Source organism: Miscanthus floridulus, chromosome 5, assembly GCF_019320115.1.
Source record: "Miscanthus floridulus cultivar M001 chromosome 5, ASM1932011v1, whole genome shotgun sequence".
Classification (NCBI taxonomy): domain Eukaryota; kingdom Viridiplantae; phylum Streptophyta; class Magnoliopsida; order Poales; family Poaceae; genus Miscanthus; species Miscanthus floridulus.
This window is the reverse complement of record NC_089584.1, coordinates 121,656,509-121,673,561: the sequence shown is the minus strand read 5'-3', so window position 1 is coordinate 121,673,561 and position 17,053 is coordinate 121,656,509. Positions and strand designations below refer to the sequence as shown.

At 51.8% G+C, this 17,053-nt stretch overlaps 1 protein-coding gene across 2 annotated transcripts in view; it reads right to left on the bottom strand.

Moving 5' to 3' along the window:
• Positions 1 to 17,053, bottom strand: part of LOC136453334 (exonuclease 1-like) — a 31,674-nt gene extending 14,621 nt beyond the window's left edge. The window contains exons 1-7 of one of the 2 annotated variants that reach the window (XM_066453904.1): positions 16,784 to 17,053; positions 15,924 to 16,043; positions 15,445 to 15,568; positions 15,205 to 15,342; positions 14,866 to 15,075; positions 14,277 to 14,764; positions 13,710 to 13,851 (exon numbers count right to left, since the gene is read on the bottom strand). In XM_066453904.1, the coding sequence (XP_066310001.1) occupies positions 14,501 to 14,764; positions 14,866 to 15,075; positions 15,205 to 15,342; positions 15,445 to 15,568; positions 15,924 to 16,043; positions 16,784 to 16,944 (1,017 nt within the window). In that variant the 5' untranslated portion in view covers positions 16,945 to 17,053 and the 3' untranslated portion in view covers positions 13,710 to 13,851; positions 14,277 to 14,500. Of the gene's footprint in view, positions 1 to 13,709; positions 13,852 to 14,276; positions 14,765 to 14,865; positions 15,076 to 15,204; positions 15,343 to 15,444; positions 15,569 to 15,923; positions 16,044 to 16,783 lie in introns of those variants that run through there. The other variant, XM_066453903.1, reaches the window with a different exon arrangement.

Here is a 17,053-nt window from a genome sequence, read left to right as displayed (position 1 = left end):
TCTTGAAAAATGGAACAACTTTCATTTTTACACCAACTTTTGAAACTGCTTTGAAATGGTTCAAAAATTCGTTTGAATGAAAAAGGAATTGAAAATAATTTGAAAAAGAACATTTTTACTTAAATGGGCCTTGCGCCTCGCCTTCGGCCCAGCTGCGCAAGCCGGCCCGGCCTACCTCCGCGCCGTGCCCCTGCTCCCGCGCGCCGCACCTGTTCGCCCGCGTCGGAGTCCCGACCGCGACAGGGCGCGCACGCCGCGTGGCCGCCATGCGCCGGCGAGCACGCCGCGCGGCAGCCCCGGCCTGCCCCGCGCCCCTCCTATCGTGCCTTCACCGGCCCGACCACGCTGTGCTCCTCCTCACTCCTCCACTTCGCTCTCTCACCTCTGCCAGCGCCAGCAGCAGCCGCAGCGCTCGCCTCCGCCACCGCCCGCACCAGCCGCTCGCCGGAGTTGGCCGTTCCAACTGCTCTAGTTTGCCTGAGCCATCTCCATCTCACCAGCAGCTCCGTCTCCACCTCACGCAACTTGTGCTCATGCCCGTTCGACGTGGTAAGGCTCGAGCCAGCCGCTATTGCTCGCCGGAGCACGGCCAAGCTCACCGGAGAGCTCCGCTTCCGTGGACCTCCCCTTCTCGCTCCCTTTCTCTTTTCTATTTTTGCGTGCGTTAGCACCGCCTTGCCCTCGCGAACCTCATGCGCATCTCCCCGCACCCTACCATGGCCGGAGTCGGCGTACCACCGACGAGCCGCGCCACCGCTCCGCCATGCGTGCCGTCGAGCTCCCTTCCGAGCTCCTCTAGTGCCCATTTGAAAGGTCCTAATGGCTAGAGGGGGGTGAATAGCCTAATAAAAATTTCTACAACAACACTTAACCAAATGGTTAAACAATTATGAGGCAAAGCGAGTGTTGCGCTAGCCTACTCAAAATGCAAGCCACCAATCACAATTTTAGTTTAGATAGTGTCAATTCACACAAGAGCAATGACACTACCCTATGTTAGTGTGCTCTCAAAAGCTAACTAAAGAGCCACACCAACCAAGCATGCAAGCTCTCACAACTAGCTACACTAAAGAGCTTGTCAACTAGTTTGCGGTAAAGTAAAGAGAGTGATCAAGAGGGTTATACCGCCGTGTAGATGAATGAACCAATCAATCACGAAGATGAATAACAATGATGACCAATCACCTCGGAATCAATGATGAACACAATGATTTTTATCGAGGTTCACTTGCTTGCCGGCAAGCTAGTCCTTATTGTGGCGATTCACTCACTTGGAGGTTCACGCGCTAATTGGCTTCATACGCCAAACCCTCAATAGGGTGCCACACAACCAACACAAGATGAGGATCACATAAGCCACGAGCAATCCACTAGAGTACCTTTTGGCGCTCCGCCGGGGAAAGGTCAAGAACCCCTCACAATCACCACGATCGGAGTTGGAGACAATCACCACCTCCGCTCGACGATCCTCGCTGCTCCAAGCCGTCTAGGTGGCGGCAACTACCAAGAGTAACAAGCGAAATCCACAGCGAAACACAAACACCAAGTGCCTCTAGATGCAATCACTCAAGCAATACACTTGGATCACTCCCAATCTCACTATGATGATGAATCAATGATGTAAATGAGTGGGAGGACTTTGGCTAGGCTTACAAGGTTGCTATGTCAATGAAAATGGCCAAAGATATGAGCCACAGCCAACCATGGGGCTTAAATAGAAGCCCCCATGAAATAGAGCCATTGTACCCCTTCACAGGGTACTCTGCGCTCTGACCGGATGCTCCGGTCCACTTGACCGGACCCTGGACTCAGCGTCCGGTCCACAGATGGACGCCATGTGTCATCGCCTTCAAACACTGTTCGTCAGATTCCAACGGCTATGACGCTGACCGGACTCTCTGGTTAAAACTGACCAAACGCTGGAACCTCAGCGTCCGGTCGAGTACAGTAAGGGTCGAAACCTGGTTTTCCTCGACCGGACGCGTCCGGTCCACCTCGACCGGACACAGCCTAGCGTCCGGTGGTAAACCCTAGCCACTGTACCGACAGTCAATGCGACCGGACGTAGGCAGTCAGTGTCCGGTGCTTCTGGATTCAGCGTTCGGTCACTGGACTGACGCTGGCATCAGCTCTGTTCTCACTTCTATCTTCTCCACCCTTGCTCCAATGTGCCAACCACCAAGAATTTGCATCCGGCGTAATAGAAAATAGGCATTTCATTTTCCTGAAAGCGCCGAACCCTGCAAACACCTTGTGCACATGTGTTAGCATATTTTCACAAATATTATCAAGGGTGTTAGCACTCCACTAGATCCTAAATGCATATGCAATGAGTTAGAGCATCTAGTGGCACTTTGATAACCGCATTCCGATACGAGTTTCACCCCTCTTAATAGTATGGCTATCAAACCTAAATGTGATCACACTCTCTAAGTGTCTTGATCACCAAAACAAAATAGCTCCTACAAGTTATACCTTTACCTTAAGCTTTTTGTTTTTCTCTTTCTTCTCTTCAAGTTTAAGCCCTTGATCATCTCTATGCTATCACCATTGTTATGTTATGATCTTCATTTGCTTCTCTACTTGAAGTGTGCTACCTATCTCATGATCACTTGATGAACTAGGTTAGCACTTAGGGTTTCATCAATTCACTAAAACCAAACTAGAGCTTTCACCATTCTTGGCTCATCGGGTCCGCCTCGTTGCGGAAGAGCCCCCTGGTGGTGACCTCACCGCCAGCGAGCTCACCTGCAGCGAAAGCCGGCCGGTCAGCGATGGCCCTGCTCGGCTCCGGCTGACGCGTGGGCCCGGATTAACCACGGGTCTCGCCTATCAGCATCTCTGGGTGCACAGCACCGGGTGCACTCAGCGTTTTCGTCGGCTGATTTTTAAAAGGGTTTCAGAAATGATTTTCTGATTTCTACTTAAATGCTTTGGGAATTTATAACTTGCTCAAAATGGCTCCAAATTTGTTGAAATAAATTTTGTTGTGTTCCTTGTCACCAGATCTACATGATAAAAATATTGCATGTCATTTTTGAGATACTTTAATGAAGAGCTTTATTTAATTCTTGATATTGCTAATATCTTGTAAAATGTTTAGTAAATCCTATATGTATCAGAAAAATATGATTCCAAGCTTGTTACTCTTCTTGTGTAATGTACTTTCTAGAAAAAATATATGCCATGCATGTCCTGTAGAAAAATTATGAGGTGTAGTTCAAGTGCCTTTAATGACTGATTTTTGTTATTTTTGCTAGAGAGCAAAATTTGTATAAAACATGCATGTGATAATTTTTGAGCAGTGATTATTTACTGTGTAGAACATAGGAAAAATATTACATCTATTGTTTGACACTTTTCATAGTACAAAGTATTTTCATGATCATAATTATGCCATAGTTTGTCATTTTTGTGTAGGCTAATCCAATTATTCAAATGCCATAAAAATTTGATGGTAGACTACTTAGGGTAGTACTATGCTATGGTAATTTTCTAAAATTTTTCTATGCTATAAAAATAGATGTTGCTATTCAAACCTATTATTAATTAGGGTTTAATCAAATGTTGCTTTATGCATGATTAAGAAATTAGTGAAGCTTTGGTGTATCTTTGAAGCATTTAATGAGATGTGTTGACTTAGCATATTAGTAGTAGAAGAGAATGCAATAGATGACATGTGCTTGTAGTACATGTTCTTGGATGATGTGACTACCTTGCATGCAAGCATATTCATTGTGTTCATTTTATCTGATGCACCTTTTGCATAAGCACTTACGCACCTGCATCATATAGGATCGCAAATCGAGAGCTCAGTCATCATACCCGAGGAGCCCGAGGAGCAGCTCGAGGTGCAGCCGTAAGAAGTGACCGAAGCAGACGAGGAGGATGTTAAGGAACTTCCGGAGTGCCCCGATCACCGCCCAAGCTCCTTCGAGAGAGGCAAGCCCCGGAGCATTTTTCTCCTCGGTTTGTGATTATTAATTAATGCTTTATTTTAATTGATGCATTACGTTTAGGAGTTGTTTGCAACCATTGCTGCATTATACCTTGTTTACCTTTGTTATACTATATCCTTGTTACCCTGGTATCCGCAGTCGAGTCAATGCTTAGCTGGCTTAGATCAGTAGAAGTCGGGTGATTTCCTGTCACCTGCGAGCTATAGGTGGTTACCTGGATCTGCTTAGATAACTATGTAGTCATGGTATAACTAAGTGTTAATTTGAAGTTGAGACCGGACGGAGACTTATAGAGTTCTGGACTATAGTGCTTTCCGTCTGTGTCGATTAAGGACCGACCGTTGTTGAGCCTCAGGTCATGTTGAACGCATGCCTTACATTTAGCTAGCCAAATAAAGTACCTTTCGACCGTGAAGCTGGGAGATTATTCGGGCCAAGTAGATTGCCCACAGCGCACTGTACCGGAGCAGGTGTGGTAGGACACGGGGGCGCGATGATAAGACCGAAAGGCGATCAGTCGACCCCCGGGTACATGTGGTTCCTGGCAAACTTGAGATTTTTCCTGGATAGTGACTCGGTGACCGATACCTCACTTTAGCGGGTGAGTGAGGTTTGTGTAAGGAATAAATTACCAGCTGGTTAATAATCGATTCGAATCGCCATCGTTCACTGGATAGTGAACACTTGACTTGAGTTACTTCATCGTAGTAATGTTGATGGAACACTTGGACAGTTATAATGAATATGACATTATGGAAGTTGTTAATGATCATTGGTTATCATTATTTGCTTAATCACATGCTTGCTCTAGTATAGGTGCAAATGTAGTCGACAGGTTAATAATAATTAACTTGACAATAATACTTTTGGAAAGGTTCTTGAAATACTAAAAATGCCTCTTTTTGCAAATGAGTCAGCTACCCTACTATAAAGCCCTTCATAATCCTTGGTGTCACTTTATTTTCGGTTATGTCGGGTAAGTCTAGCTGAGTACCTTCTCGTACTCAGGGTTTTATTCCCACTTGTTGTAGATGGACAGATGTATTACGGCTACTGTATCAACTGCCTTTATCCTACGATGGGTGATGCTTAGGACCATGGGCATGGTCACTCCTTACGTCTCGCCTACTGCTTTTGTTGGAGATGATCATTAGCTGGCACTATATTTGAACTCCGTGTGGGTGTGTGTGGTTTTGAACAAATGGCTTCCGCTACTTCTATTTGAACTCGTTTTGTAATAACTATGTTTAAACTCTGATGTACCGGTGGTGCGAACTTTTATGTAATATGTGATGGTGACCGCTAAACTTATTACGATCTTGGCTGGTATGTGAGTTGGTTTGAAATCCTTCGTGATTTCACGGACTACCGGGTTATATGGGCTTAAGTTTGCTAAATCATCTGCTCTGGCGGGTGATTTTCTTACTTAATTTCGTATAATTGGTCGGTTCTGTTACAGTCATCGGGTGGGACTCGAAGTAGTGACACAGCTTGCATCGAGCCAAGACTACAGCATAGATTAGTTTCTGGATGTGGGGGTAGCGTGCCTTAGTCTCGGAGAGCACCTCGCTGATGAAGTAAATAGGTCATTGGACGGGTAGGCCATGCCCCTCTTCCTACCTATCGGCCACTACGGCCGCGCTGACCACTTGGGTCCTTGCGGCGACATAGAGTAAGAGGGCCTCGCCCTTGGTCGGTGGCACCAAGATGGGAGGATTGGTGAGCAGTGCCTTGAGCTTGGCGAGGGCTTCTTCGGCCTCGGGGGTCCAAGAAAAGCGTTCGGATTTTCTCAAGAGGCGGTACAGAGGCAGGCCTTTTTCGCCAAGGCACGAGATGAAGCGGCTCAGGGCCGCAAGGCATCCCATAACCCTCTGCACTCCCTTGAGGTCTCGGATTGGTCCCATATTGGTCACGGCCGAGACCTTCTCTAGGTTGGCCTCGATGCCGCGCTTCAAGACTATGAATCCCAAGAGCATGCCTCGGGGGACCCCGAAGACACACTTCTCGGGGTTGAGCTTGATGCCCTTCTCCCTGAGGCATTTGAAGGCTATTTCCAAGTCTTCAACGAGATCGTCGGCCTTCTTGGACTTGACCACGATGTCATCCACGTAGGCCTCTACAGTTCACCCGATGTGCTCGCCGAAGACCTGGGTCATGCACCGCTGGTACGTGGCCCCTATGTTTCTGAGGCCGAACGGCATAGTCACATAGCAGTACATGCTGAATGGGATGATGAAAGAAGTCACGAGCTGGTCGGATTCTTTCATCTTGATTTGATGGTAACAGGAATACGCATCAAGGAAAGATAGGGTTTCGCATCCCACGGTGGAGTCGATGATTTGGTCAATTCGAGGTAATAGGAATGGAACTTTTGGACACGCTTTATTCAAACCGGTGTATCTACACACATCCTCCACTTCCCATTTTTCTTCTTAACTAATACAGGATTAGCAAACCACTATGGATGGGACACTTCCTTGATGAATCCGGCCGCCAAGAGCTTCTGCACCTCCTCGCCGATGGCCCTGTGCTTTTCCTCATCGAATCGGTGTAGGCGCTGCTTCACTGGTCTGGAGCCAGCATGGATGTCCAAGGCATGCTCGGCGACCTCCCTCGATATGCCCGGCATGTTTGAGGGACTCCACGTGAATACATCGGCATTCGTACGGAGAAAGTCGATGAGCACGGCTTCCTATTTGCTATCGAGGGTGGCGCTGATCCTCAGCGCCTAGTCGTTGGAGCAGGTGGAGTCGACCGAGACGAGCTTGATGGCCTCCGTGGGCTCGAAAGTCCCGGCATGACGCTTGGAGTCAGGCGCATCGCTACCAAGTCGGTCGAGATTGACGATGAGGGTCTCGGCCTCCACTAGAGCCTCAGCGTACTCGATGCATTCGACATCGTAGTCGTATGCATGCTCGTACGTGGACTCAATAGTGATGACACCATTGGGGCCCGGCATCTTGAGCTTGAGGTAGGTGTAGTTGGGGACCGCCATGAACTTAGCGTAGCATGGCTGCCCTAGGATGGCGTGATAGGTCCCCTTGAACCCAACCACCTCAAAGGTGAGGACCTCCTTGCGGTAGTTGGAGGGAGTGTTGAAGCAGACGGGCAAGTCGATGCGCCCAAGGGGTCACGTGCGTTTCCCTGGCACAATGCCATGGAAGGGCGCGGCCTCGCCTTGGAGTTGTGACTGGTCAAGCTCCAGGAGCTCCAGGGTGTTAGCGTAGAGGATGTTGAGGCCGCTGCCTCCGTCCATCAACACCTTGGTGAGCCGAGTGTTGCCAATGATCAGGTCAATGACGAGTGGGTACTGCCCGGGGTTTGGGACATAATCAGGGTGGTCGTCCTGATCAAAGGTGATCGCCTCCTGAGACCAGTCGAGGTATTGGGGAGTGGCCACCTTAACCAAGAAGAGCTCCCAGCGCTCCTTCTTTTGCTGGCGTGCCGTGAGGCACGCTGAAGGCTCGTCAAAGATCATGAAGGCGTTGTGCACCTCGGGGAACCCGTCGTCCTTATCGTCGTCCCTGTCGCCGGCGCCCTTCTTCTTGGCATCGTCATTAGGGAACCTGAGCTGGGCATAGTAATGCCGGAGCATGGTGCATTCTTCGAGGGTGTGCTTCACCGGGCCCTGGTGGTAAGGGCAGGGCTTCTTAAGCATATCATCGAAGAGCCTAGGGCCTCTGGCAGGGCCTTAGGGATTCCTGCGATCTACGGCCGTGACTAGACCAGACTCGAGGACCTCCTGCTTCTCTTGTTGACCCTTTTTCTTTTTCTTGGGGAGGTGGGGGGCCTCGTCCCTCTGCTTCCCCTTGGCATCATTGTCGGGGAAGACGGCCCCGACAGCCTCTTCGCCCGAGGTGAAGTTGGTGGTGATGTCGAGGAGCGTGGCCGTCGTGGTCGGTACGTTTCGGCCTAACTCTCGAACCAGGTCTCAGTAGGAGGTGCCGGAGAGGAACGCCTGGACAATTTTTGAGTCGCCCACGCAGGGCAACTCGGTGCATTGCTTGGAGAAGCGCCGGATGAAGTCTTGGAGAGACTCGTCCGGCCTCTGGCGACAACTCTTGAGGTCCTAGGAGTTCCTAGGGTGCACGTATGTGCCCTAGAAATTCTCGATGAAGACATTTACCAAGTCGCGCCAGTTGTGGATCTGCAAGGGAGGGAGGTGTTCGAGCCAGGCTCACGCCGAGTCTGACATGAACAAGGGGAGGTTGTGGATGATGAGCTGGTCATCGTCCGCGCCGCCTAGCTGACAAGCCAGGCGGTAATCGGCCAGCCACAGCTCGGGGTTGGTCTCGCTGCTGTACTTTGCAAGGTTGGCCAGTTACCAAAACTGGGCCGGGAAGTGAGCGCTGCGGATGGCCTTACTGAAGACTCGAGGGCCAGGTGGCCTAGGAGAAGGACTGCGGTCCTCCCCACTATCGTAGCGACTGCCTCGGTGCGGGTGGTAGCCTTGGGCGGGCCCATCGTTGCCGTGGCGCCGTCGCCTGCTGACCACATCATGGTCGCCTTGCGCCTCGCGTCGGTCACTGAGGCGGTCGTGCACCGAGAGGGCCTTGTTAGCCGTCGGTGCCCGAGCAGGCTCGGGATGAACCGAGGCCTCTCTATCCTACCGAGGCGGTGCCGTGGGTAGTTCCAAGGCGCCTCCACACTGTCGAGAGGCGGAACTTTTAGCTTGTTGTACCGCAGCGGTCTCGAGGAGGTCTTGGAGCCCGCCGTGGACCCATCGCCCCTCTAAGGTAGAGGGTTCGGGCATCGTTTAGAGTAGCATCGCCGCTGCCATGACGTTCTAGCTAGCGCGATTAAAGATAGGGGGTTGCTCGCCCCCTTCGTCGTTGTTGATGCGGCGGTTGACGTCACGAGCCCTCCGCTGGGCTGCTCCACCATCACCGCGACCTCGCTGCTCTTACTCGAGAGTGTCTCAGAGCTGTTGCAGAAGGAGTCAGTCTTGTTCGACCTTAGCCTAAAGCTCGCAGAGCTGCTCCAGGTCTAGGCATCGAAGTTCCTCGGGGCAAGGTTCTCGTTCCACGCTGCCCGAGGCTCGACGCGTGGATGTGCACCGCCGCCTGCCCCCTCGAGGGACGGGGAGTGATTGCCTGCCCCTTCCTCCTCATCGCCCGCGCTTGGCATCCCGAGCTCGACATTGAAGCACTCACGAGTGGGATCATAAGTGCCTTCGTCATCGGAGTCGGAGTAGCCGAAGCAGTAGTCGCTTATGGCCATGAAGCGGCGCATGGCCTCAGGGTCGCGAAGCCCGGAGAAGTCCGTTTTGGCCCCCACCTCGTCCTCCTCCGAGGAGTCAGCGTGGCTGTGGGTCGGGGTTGTGGCGATGAGGTTGCGGGCAAAATGTTGGTAGGTGGCGGTGGCATTACCCAACCCAAAGGGGTAAGGGGATGGTGTCGTCGCCGAGCTCCGCTCCATCGGAGGTGTCTCCTCAGGAGGTGGCAGGGTAGAGCTTGATGACAGGGCGTCACTGCATGCCACTAGTGTCTTTCCCCTGCCCAGGCTCAGGCTAGATAGGTCCCCAACCAGGGACTCTGTACCAACAGCCAGGCATGGGATACCGGTGGAGCGCGGTGCGTCGCCCTAAGATCATGCAGTGTTGGGGTGGTCCTGCTCACATCGTGCCTGGCGAGCGCGACGAGAGCGGCGGCCTGGGCGCTGCCTACGCCTAGGCTGCTGGTGCGTGATGTCATCATCGGTCGATGGGGTTCTAGGTGGGAGGAGTACCATATCATACTCATGTCCTAGAGACATGAACTCTAGGCTCCCAAACCAGATCATCGTGCCATGACGTAGTGGTTGCACGGGGTCTGCCATCCGGAACTTGTTGGGATGACGAGGCTGACACGCAGTAGAGCCCATAGATGGCGCGCCAACTATCGGTGTTTTGGGTCTAGCGGATCCTCAACCGACTAGTGAAAGTGTACTGCGTGTCCCCTATCCCGGATGGTGATGCAAACAGATACAAGGTTTATACTGGTTCAGGCAATAGGTGCCCTACATCCAGTCTGAGAGAGCGATCTTGTATTTCTTACACCGAGGTGCTTGTAGTAGGGGCTTACAAGCTGAGCGAGAGAGGGAGCTAGTCCTAGGTCTCTGCATGGAGAGGCATGGGTTGCTTGAGATGTTGATCTCTTGCGGTGAGGAAGTGAGTGTGTGTCTGTGGGTGTCTCTGTGTTCGTGTGTCTGTGTTCTAGAAGCGGCCCCGGTCACTCCCTTTTATAGTCGAAGGGAGGCACGGGGGCGGTACATGGATTTGCTACGTGGCATTTTGTGAGTAGAGGCGGCATGTCCGAGCCTTGTAGCTCATCACTGTGGTGGTATGGTCGGTGGAGCGGCCTTGTCCTCGGTGCACTAGAGTGACATGCTGATCATGTCTGATCCTATGCGACGTGGGAGCTCCTACGGCCTGGCACAGGGTATGGCGTGTACTGCAGACGACATGCCAGTCGCTGTATGTTGACAACGTAGAGAGCTGAGGCCCAGTTGGTGCAGAGGCTGGACCATTGTGGGGGGCTCGACTGGCACGAGTCCTGAGGCTACAGAGACCCCGAAGTGGATAGCCAAGGCTTGAAGGGAGCAGCTGGTCTTTGTACGTTGATTCCGAGGCTACAGGGACCCGGACATGACTCTCCACGTCGTGCTGTCCTTGGAGCAGGGGTTAGGTAGCATAGTGCGGCACGAGCGTCAGTTGTGGGCACAGTGCCGAGCACAGCGGCCGGTAACCCCTGCCCTATCCTGTCCTGGACGGCATGGCGTCGATGTGACTCACGTCTCATTGGCCACTCCACTGTATCGAGCCACCGCTCGGCTAACGTCGTGGGAGTGGTTGAACGCGTTAGTTGGACGTGATGTCCTATCAGAGAAATCGGTCAAGGCGGAGGCGACGGGGTTGTTGCCGAACCGGCCTCGGGCGAGGCGGAGAATCGGCTCCTCATCCGAGGCCTTACGGGTGGGGCCTCGGGCGAGTCGGAGAATCGGTACCTCGTCTGAGGCCTTACGCGTGGGGCCTCGAGCGAGGCAGAGAATCGGTACCTCATCCAAGGCCTTACGTGCGGGGCCTCGAGCGAGGCGGAGAATCGGTACCTCATCCGAGGCCTTACGTGCGGGGCCTCAAGCGAGTTGGAGAATCAATACCTCGTCTGATGCCTTATGTGCGGGGCCTCGAGCAAGTCGGAGAATCAGTACCTCGTCCGAGGCCTCGTGGTTTCATTTTAGGCCGAGCCCGCTTCGAGTGAGTCCGGATATTGTTCGAGGTGGGCAGGGCGGTCCAACCGAGCCTCAGATGAGGTGGGGGTTAGCCGGTGGTTGTCTCTTAGCTTCAATTTTTACAAGGTCTAAGCGATTTTTTGATTCTTGCTTAGAGGACCCCTTTTTATGGTACCCGACAACGGGCGTGCTGGCGGTAGGACGGACAAGGGGTCAAAGATGTCGGTGTAGGCGTCCAGTAGCCGCTCCAGGAGCTGCGACTCTGTGCCGTGAGCGGCGTGGACGCGGGCAGCATGGAGACGGCCCGTCGATGGGATGTCCGTGCGGGTCGACCCAATGCCCTTCCACAGGACGCGCTGGCCGTGGTGGTTGAATGCCATGCAAAGGTCGTCGTAATCCCACAAGATGGGGCCTAGGGTGCGCAGCCATGTAACCCTGAGGACCATGTCATAGCAGTCGAGGGGAATGTAGTAGCAGTCCACCATGAAGTGTTCCTTCCCTATCCGCAGAGCGATGTCATGTGCAAGCCGCCAACAGGCCACGCGGTCGTCGTTTGCCACGATGACGGGGGCGCCGTGGCTGTCCTAGAATTGGAGCCCGGTGCGCCGAGCTGCCGAGGCGCTGATGAAGTTGTGGGTGGAACCAGAGTCGAGCAACGCCGTCAGCTCGTGCGCGCCGATCCGGACGCGGAATTGCATGGTGTCTTCTGTGCGGATCCCCGTGATAGCGGAGAGGGATATGAGCGGCTCGTCGGGGTCGAACGGAGCGGCCAAAACAGGCGATGCCACCGACCCGTTGTCATCCTCTTCGGGCTCTTGGACGATGTAGTCCGCCGCCTCGAGGAAGAAGAGGCGTGCGCACTTGTGGCCGTGGACGTAAGGTTCGTCGCAATTATAGCAGAGCCCCTGCTTACGGCGTTCGGCCATCTCGTCTGGGGTCAGCCTCTTGTAGACGTGCGGCGGTGGAGTTGTGGCAGAGGGCGACGAAGCCGTGGGCGCTGCCTGAGAGCCCACAGGAGCCGGGAGGGCCGCGGGCGCGCCCCTAGGACGCCGGTGTGGCCGTGCAGGAGCCGGTAGCGCGGGGAGGATCGGCGCATTGCGCCGCTCATACGCGCGTGCCAGCCGCATGGCGTGTTGGAGGGTCTGAGGCTCATGGAGCTCGACATCAACGCGGATGTGGTCCGGAAGACCACCGGTGAAGAGTTGTGCTTTCTGCAGGGGTGGCGAGAGTACCCGCGTGCGCCGCGCGCGCTTGGAACGCCTCCATGTACTTGTCGACGGTGGATGTGAAGGGCAGCCTGGCCAGATCAGCTAGGTGGTTGGTGCTGAGGGGCGGCCCGAACCGCTGTTGGCATAGAGTCCAGAACTCCGGCCAAAGTGGACGGCCGATCTCGCTCTCAAGGATGAGATACCACTGCTGCGCCACGCCAGTGAGGTGGTACAACGCCAGCCAGACTTGATCGGCTGGGGTGTTTGTTGGCCACGAAAGAACTGTTCGCACTTGTTCAGCCAGCCAAGCGGATCATCCCAGCCGTCGAACGATGGGTGCGACAGCTTGTGGTACTTGGGGACCATCAGGTGATCGGTGTCCGGCTGAAAGTGCAGGAGCAGCGGCGACGTTGTCATGGGTGCGAACGACATGGACATGCTCATCTGCATGATGGACGACAGGGACGGCACTGGCGACGGTGAGTGGGGCAACAAAATTTGAGTGATGGGGACCCCCTAAGTCGGCGGCGGTGGTGGCGGCTGCGTGAACGCCGCGACTGATGCCGAGACTGGCGACGTCGAGACGGGCGCGGACAGCGGCGGGTGTGATGCTGTGGCCGGCGGCGCGGTGAACAGCTCGGCGATGACCGGCCCCGTGGAGGCCAGCAGGGCCGGAATGCCCCCATAGCCGGGAAGGCCATATTGCGGGAACATCGGGGTGGAGAGGGATGCCCGGCCCTCGATCGCCGCTAGTCTGGTGGCCATAGCGCCCATTTGCAGGCGCATGTCGCCCATCTGGGTCTGCAAGCCCTGGATGGCGGCGGTGAAGGCGTTGAGTGCCTCGAGAGGGATGGCGGCCATAGTAGGCTAGGGTGGTTGAGCGGGTGGCGCAGATGGTATGATGGCGGCGGAGACACCGGTGATGGGAGCGGCGGTGATGGCGGTGGTGAGCGCGATGGCGGCAACGTCGATGGTGGTGGGCGCGATGGCGGCAACGACGGCGATGGTGGGCGTGATGGCGGCGGCGAAAAGTCCCGAGGAAGTCATGAAGTCTGATACCTGATTGTTACGGCTTAGTTTGCGTAGGGGGTAAGAGTGGACGGTTGCTGGCCGAGGCTTGAATCCTCGGCGGCGAACAGGCGGCGCCGTGGCCAGCGCCTGAATTCTGGGCGGCAAGGAGGAGACGGTGAACAGCGCTGGGCACCCAAGGGAGACGGAATGTCTCAATCCCAGGTTAACTCTTCATTAAACAAATGGTCTGCCTTATAGGCGAATTACAAGCATGCCACTAATTTAGGAATAACAAACTAAACCTGCAGCTAACAAACTTCCAACAAACTCCACGCAAAGCTCCTGTGATCTAACAAGCTAAAGCTGATCTAACCAACTGAAGCCGCATTCTAGCCACTGGTGGCGCCTTGCCTCCTCTGGTACATTTGGCCCACCATAACAGGTGCACTGCACTCTGGTTTGATCTGCAAGAAGCAATCAAGAAAAAAAAAGGCTACAAGTAAATATTGGTAATTCGCATGTCCTGACAACTAAGTGCATGTCAGTAAGTATATAGTAAGAAGTGACACAAAAAGTGTATGTAGTGCAACAACCCAAAAAAATGAAATTGTGACCATCTATGGTCCATATACACTCCCTAACAAAATACCCTTGCATCTCCATAAACCCTCTCCTGTTTGGAACATCCATATTTTCATGAAGTTATGCTGTGCTTTTCTGTGTAAATTTGTTTGTCTTAAAGTGCATGCATTTCATATGCAGTGTGCAATGAAATTAGATTTGTGCTTGGAGAGAGACAGAGAGCATATGATACAAAGTGGGGAAAACAAGCATAAAGTTCACATAAATGTGCATCAGTCCAAATTCTTTCCGAAAAGAGACAGGATACCTCGAATGGTTCCTTTGTGAGTGGATCAATGTTCCCTAGAGCAATGCCTTTGGCAATATTATGTGGTAACCATGTAAAAAAAATAATTAAGGAAAAGCTCTAATTCATGAGTTTCTTCTGAGTTTGAACTTTTTTTAATTATTAAGAAAAGCTAGCAAGGCAAGGCCCTTAGCTTATTTCTAAACTCAACTGCAATGGTCATTAGACAGAGTGACCTACTAAATTCAGGAAACAGCTTCACAACATCTAGAACAGTGGATAATCTCATATGAAATAGCTTTAACATCAAAATATAAGCTTGGCAAAGGATATGGGCCCAAAAAATCCAAATCTTCAATGAGGTCATGAGGCACACTTGACAAATGAATAATATCTTCTGTAGCAGGATCATAGACCCTTTGGAACTTAAATGCCCAGATTGCCTTCTTGAAGTCCTCTTCATATTGAGGTGGAACAGAAACAGCACCATACCTCAGGTGCTTGATCACCTGCAGTTATACATGTCAATGAAACTCCCTTCACTGTCTGTTAAGTTCTAACTAGGCACAATGGTAGCATGTGCAAGAGACACACAGGAGATAGGGTTTACCTTTTCATGACACTTCAGCTTTTGGATGAGTGCATGAGCTCGTTTCACACCCATTCCTGGCAATGAGGGGAGATAGTCACAGCCACTTAAAATACACATCTCGAGTAACATTTGTCTTGTGAATCCATTAAAATCAAGCTCTCTATTTCGCTCTAGTCGTGTAATCTGAAATTCAACACCTTGCCCAAATTTGTCCATTTTGAAAATAATCTGCACATTAAAGAAAAGGTGTACATTATTAAAGGGCATATAACAAGCTATGAAAGGAAATCTAGCTGAGTATGAGAGGATTATGAAAGATGTACAGCACAGGACAAAGGGTTGTAATTGTGTACTTACTCTAGAACAGCCAAATGGTATCAAATCTGAATCCTCAGTGATCACAGCATCAACAAGTTTATTAACAGATAAGAATGTCATTTGTGCATCTGCTTCATAAGGTGCAACAATATAATCAACCTTTTCTTTCTTCAGTACCTACATCACATATTTTAAGAAGCATTTAAACAAGTCTGTTAGAAATATTTTAACTAGGTGGTAACTGTTAGGTGTTAACATTACAAGGAATTTTAACTGTACCACAATCAGTTCAGAAGCAATTCTAGGTGTAATGTCAACAGCTTTCTGATAGCACTCAAAAGCAGCACGTGAGTTCCCAGCAGCCTCATGTTCCCTGGCACGCTCAAGGTTTTCCTTTCTTGACCTGAAGGATGACATTTTTAGCAGGTAACTTACAGCACATGAGAAAGTGCATCAGGATAGCAAAGCAGAGTTTAAGACCTAACAGATCCACTTAAGATAGTGTAAAAGTAATGTAAATGTTCGTTGGCAGTTGAAACATGTTGGCTCTTCGCTGTTTAGAGCAAACGTGTCGCAAATAGAAACAATGTAATAGGTCCGCAAATATTCCGGTTCACGTCTAGGTTCCGTCCTTCCTCAGTAATCCATGGATTACCGAGGAGTGTTGTAACCATGACACTCTGCTTCTACTTAATGAAATACGAAGAAAAAAACATGTTGGCTCTTTCTGAAACCCAAACTAGAGGTCTAGAGCATACCTTGCCCGCTTCGTCTCTTGATAGCTCTTTATTGGCAGAAGGCCTCCATCAAATACAAGAATTGGTTTGACACCAAAATGCCGCAACATGTTAACCCGATGCATGCAATATTCAATATGCCTGCTTCAATTTCAAGGGGAAAACCATCACATGTGAGTTTATGGTAAAACCCCAAACATGTTAAAGAATTGGTGCTTAAACTATATGATCCACTATTTCATCTAAGACTTCTTAGATCTCATTGAAGAGTTCTGATATTAAGATATCTAGGTCAGAGCTGTACCGTAATAATTGCTAGTTAACAGAGTGGAGGGGGCAGCTGTGATGTTAGCGTTTGCAGATACTTCTGTACATAGAACGTTTTGGGCTAACCTTTCCCAGATTGAAACATTGTGTTATTGTAACAAAGCAGCACCAGATGGCAGCCAGGAGCCACACATATACCCCCCTCCATCCAGCATAAACAAGCCCCAAACCACACCAAGGCAGACGATATGACCAAATAAAATGCAATACATTTCTACTACACGATGCCTGAGGCAATGCAAACAAAAAATCTCCCCTCACAAACGGGCAAAATCTTGAAGAATTGTAAGCAAAACACTCCTGTCTCCACCCGAAAAGGGTTTCGCCAATCCGGACCCAAACAACAGAATCAAACCAAGAAAACCCCTGCCCTCACGAAGCAATCGTTCCCAGGACTGCCACGACGTCGAAGGGCTCAGGTGCGAAATCAATCGGAAAGAACCACATTTCATCGATGCGCCCATCATGTGAACCGCGGCCGGCGGAACGGCTCAAGAAACCCTACAGTATCGGAACGAAAATTGGTCCAAGAAAGGAGGCGGCGGAAGGGGGACCTGGTGGTGGGGATGCCCTTGCAGAGGCGGTCGCCGCAGGATAGAGCGCCCTTGTGGAGCCAGGAGTAGGTGTCGACAGCCACCGTCTGGCCCCGCAGCTCCTCCGCGCTAATGGGCGCCATGATTGACTTCAGCTGCGGCAGCAGCCCCTGGATCCCCATTGTCGCCGCCGCCGACGCCGCTGTCCCCTCCCCCTCGCCTCTCTCTCTCTCTCTCTCTCACTCAAGTCTCTCTCCCTCCCTCCCTCTCTGATCCCAGTCCGGAGTCCGC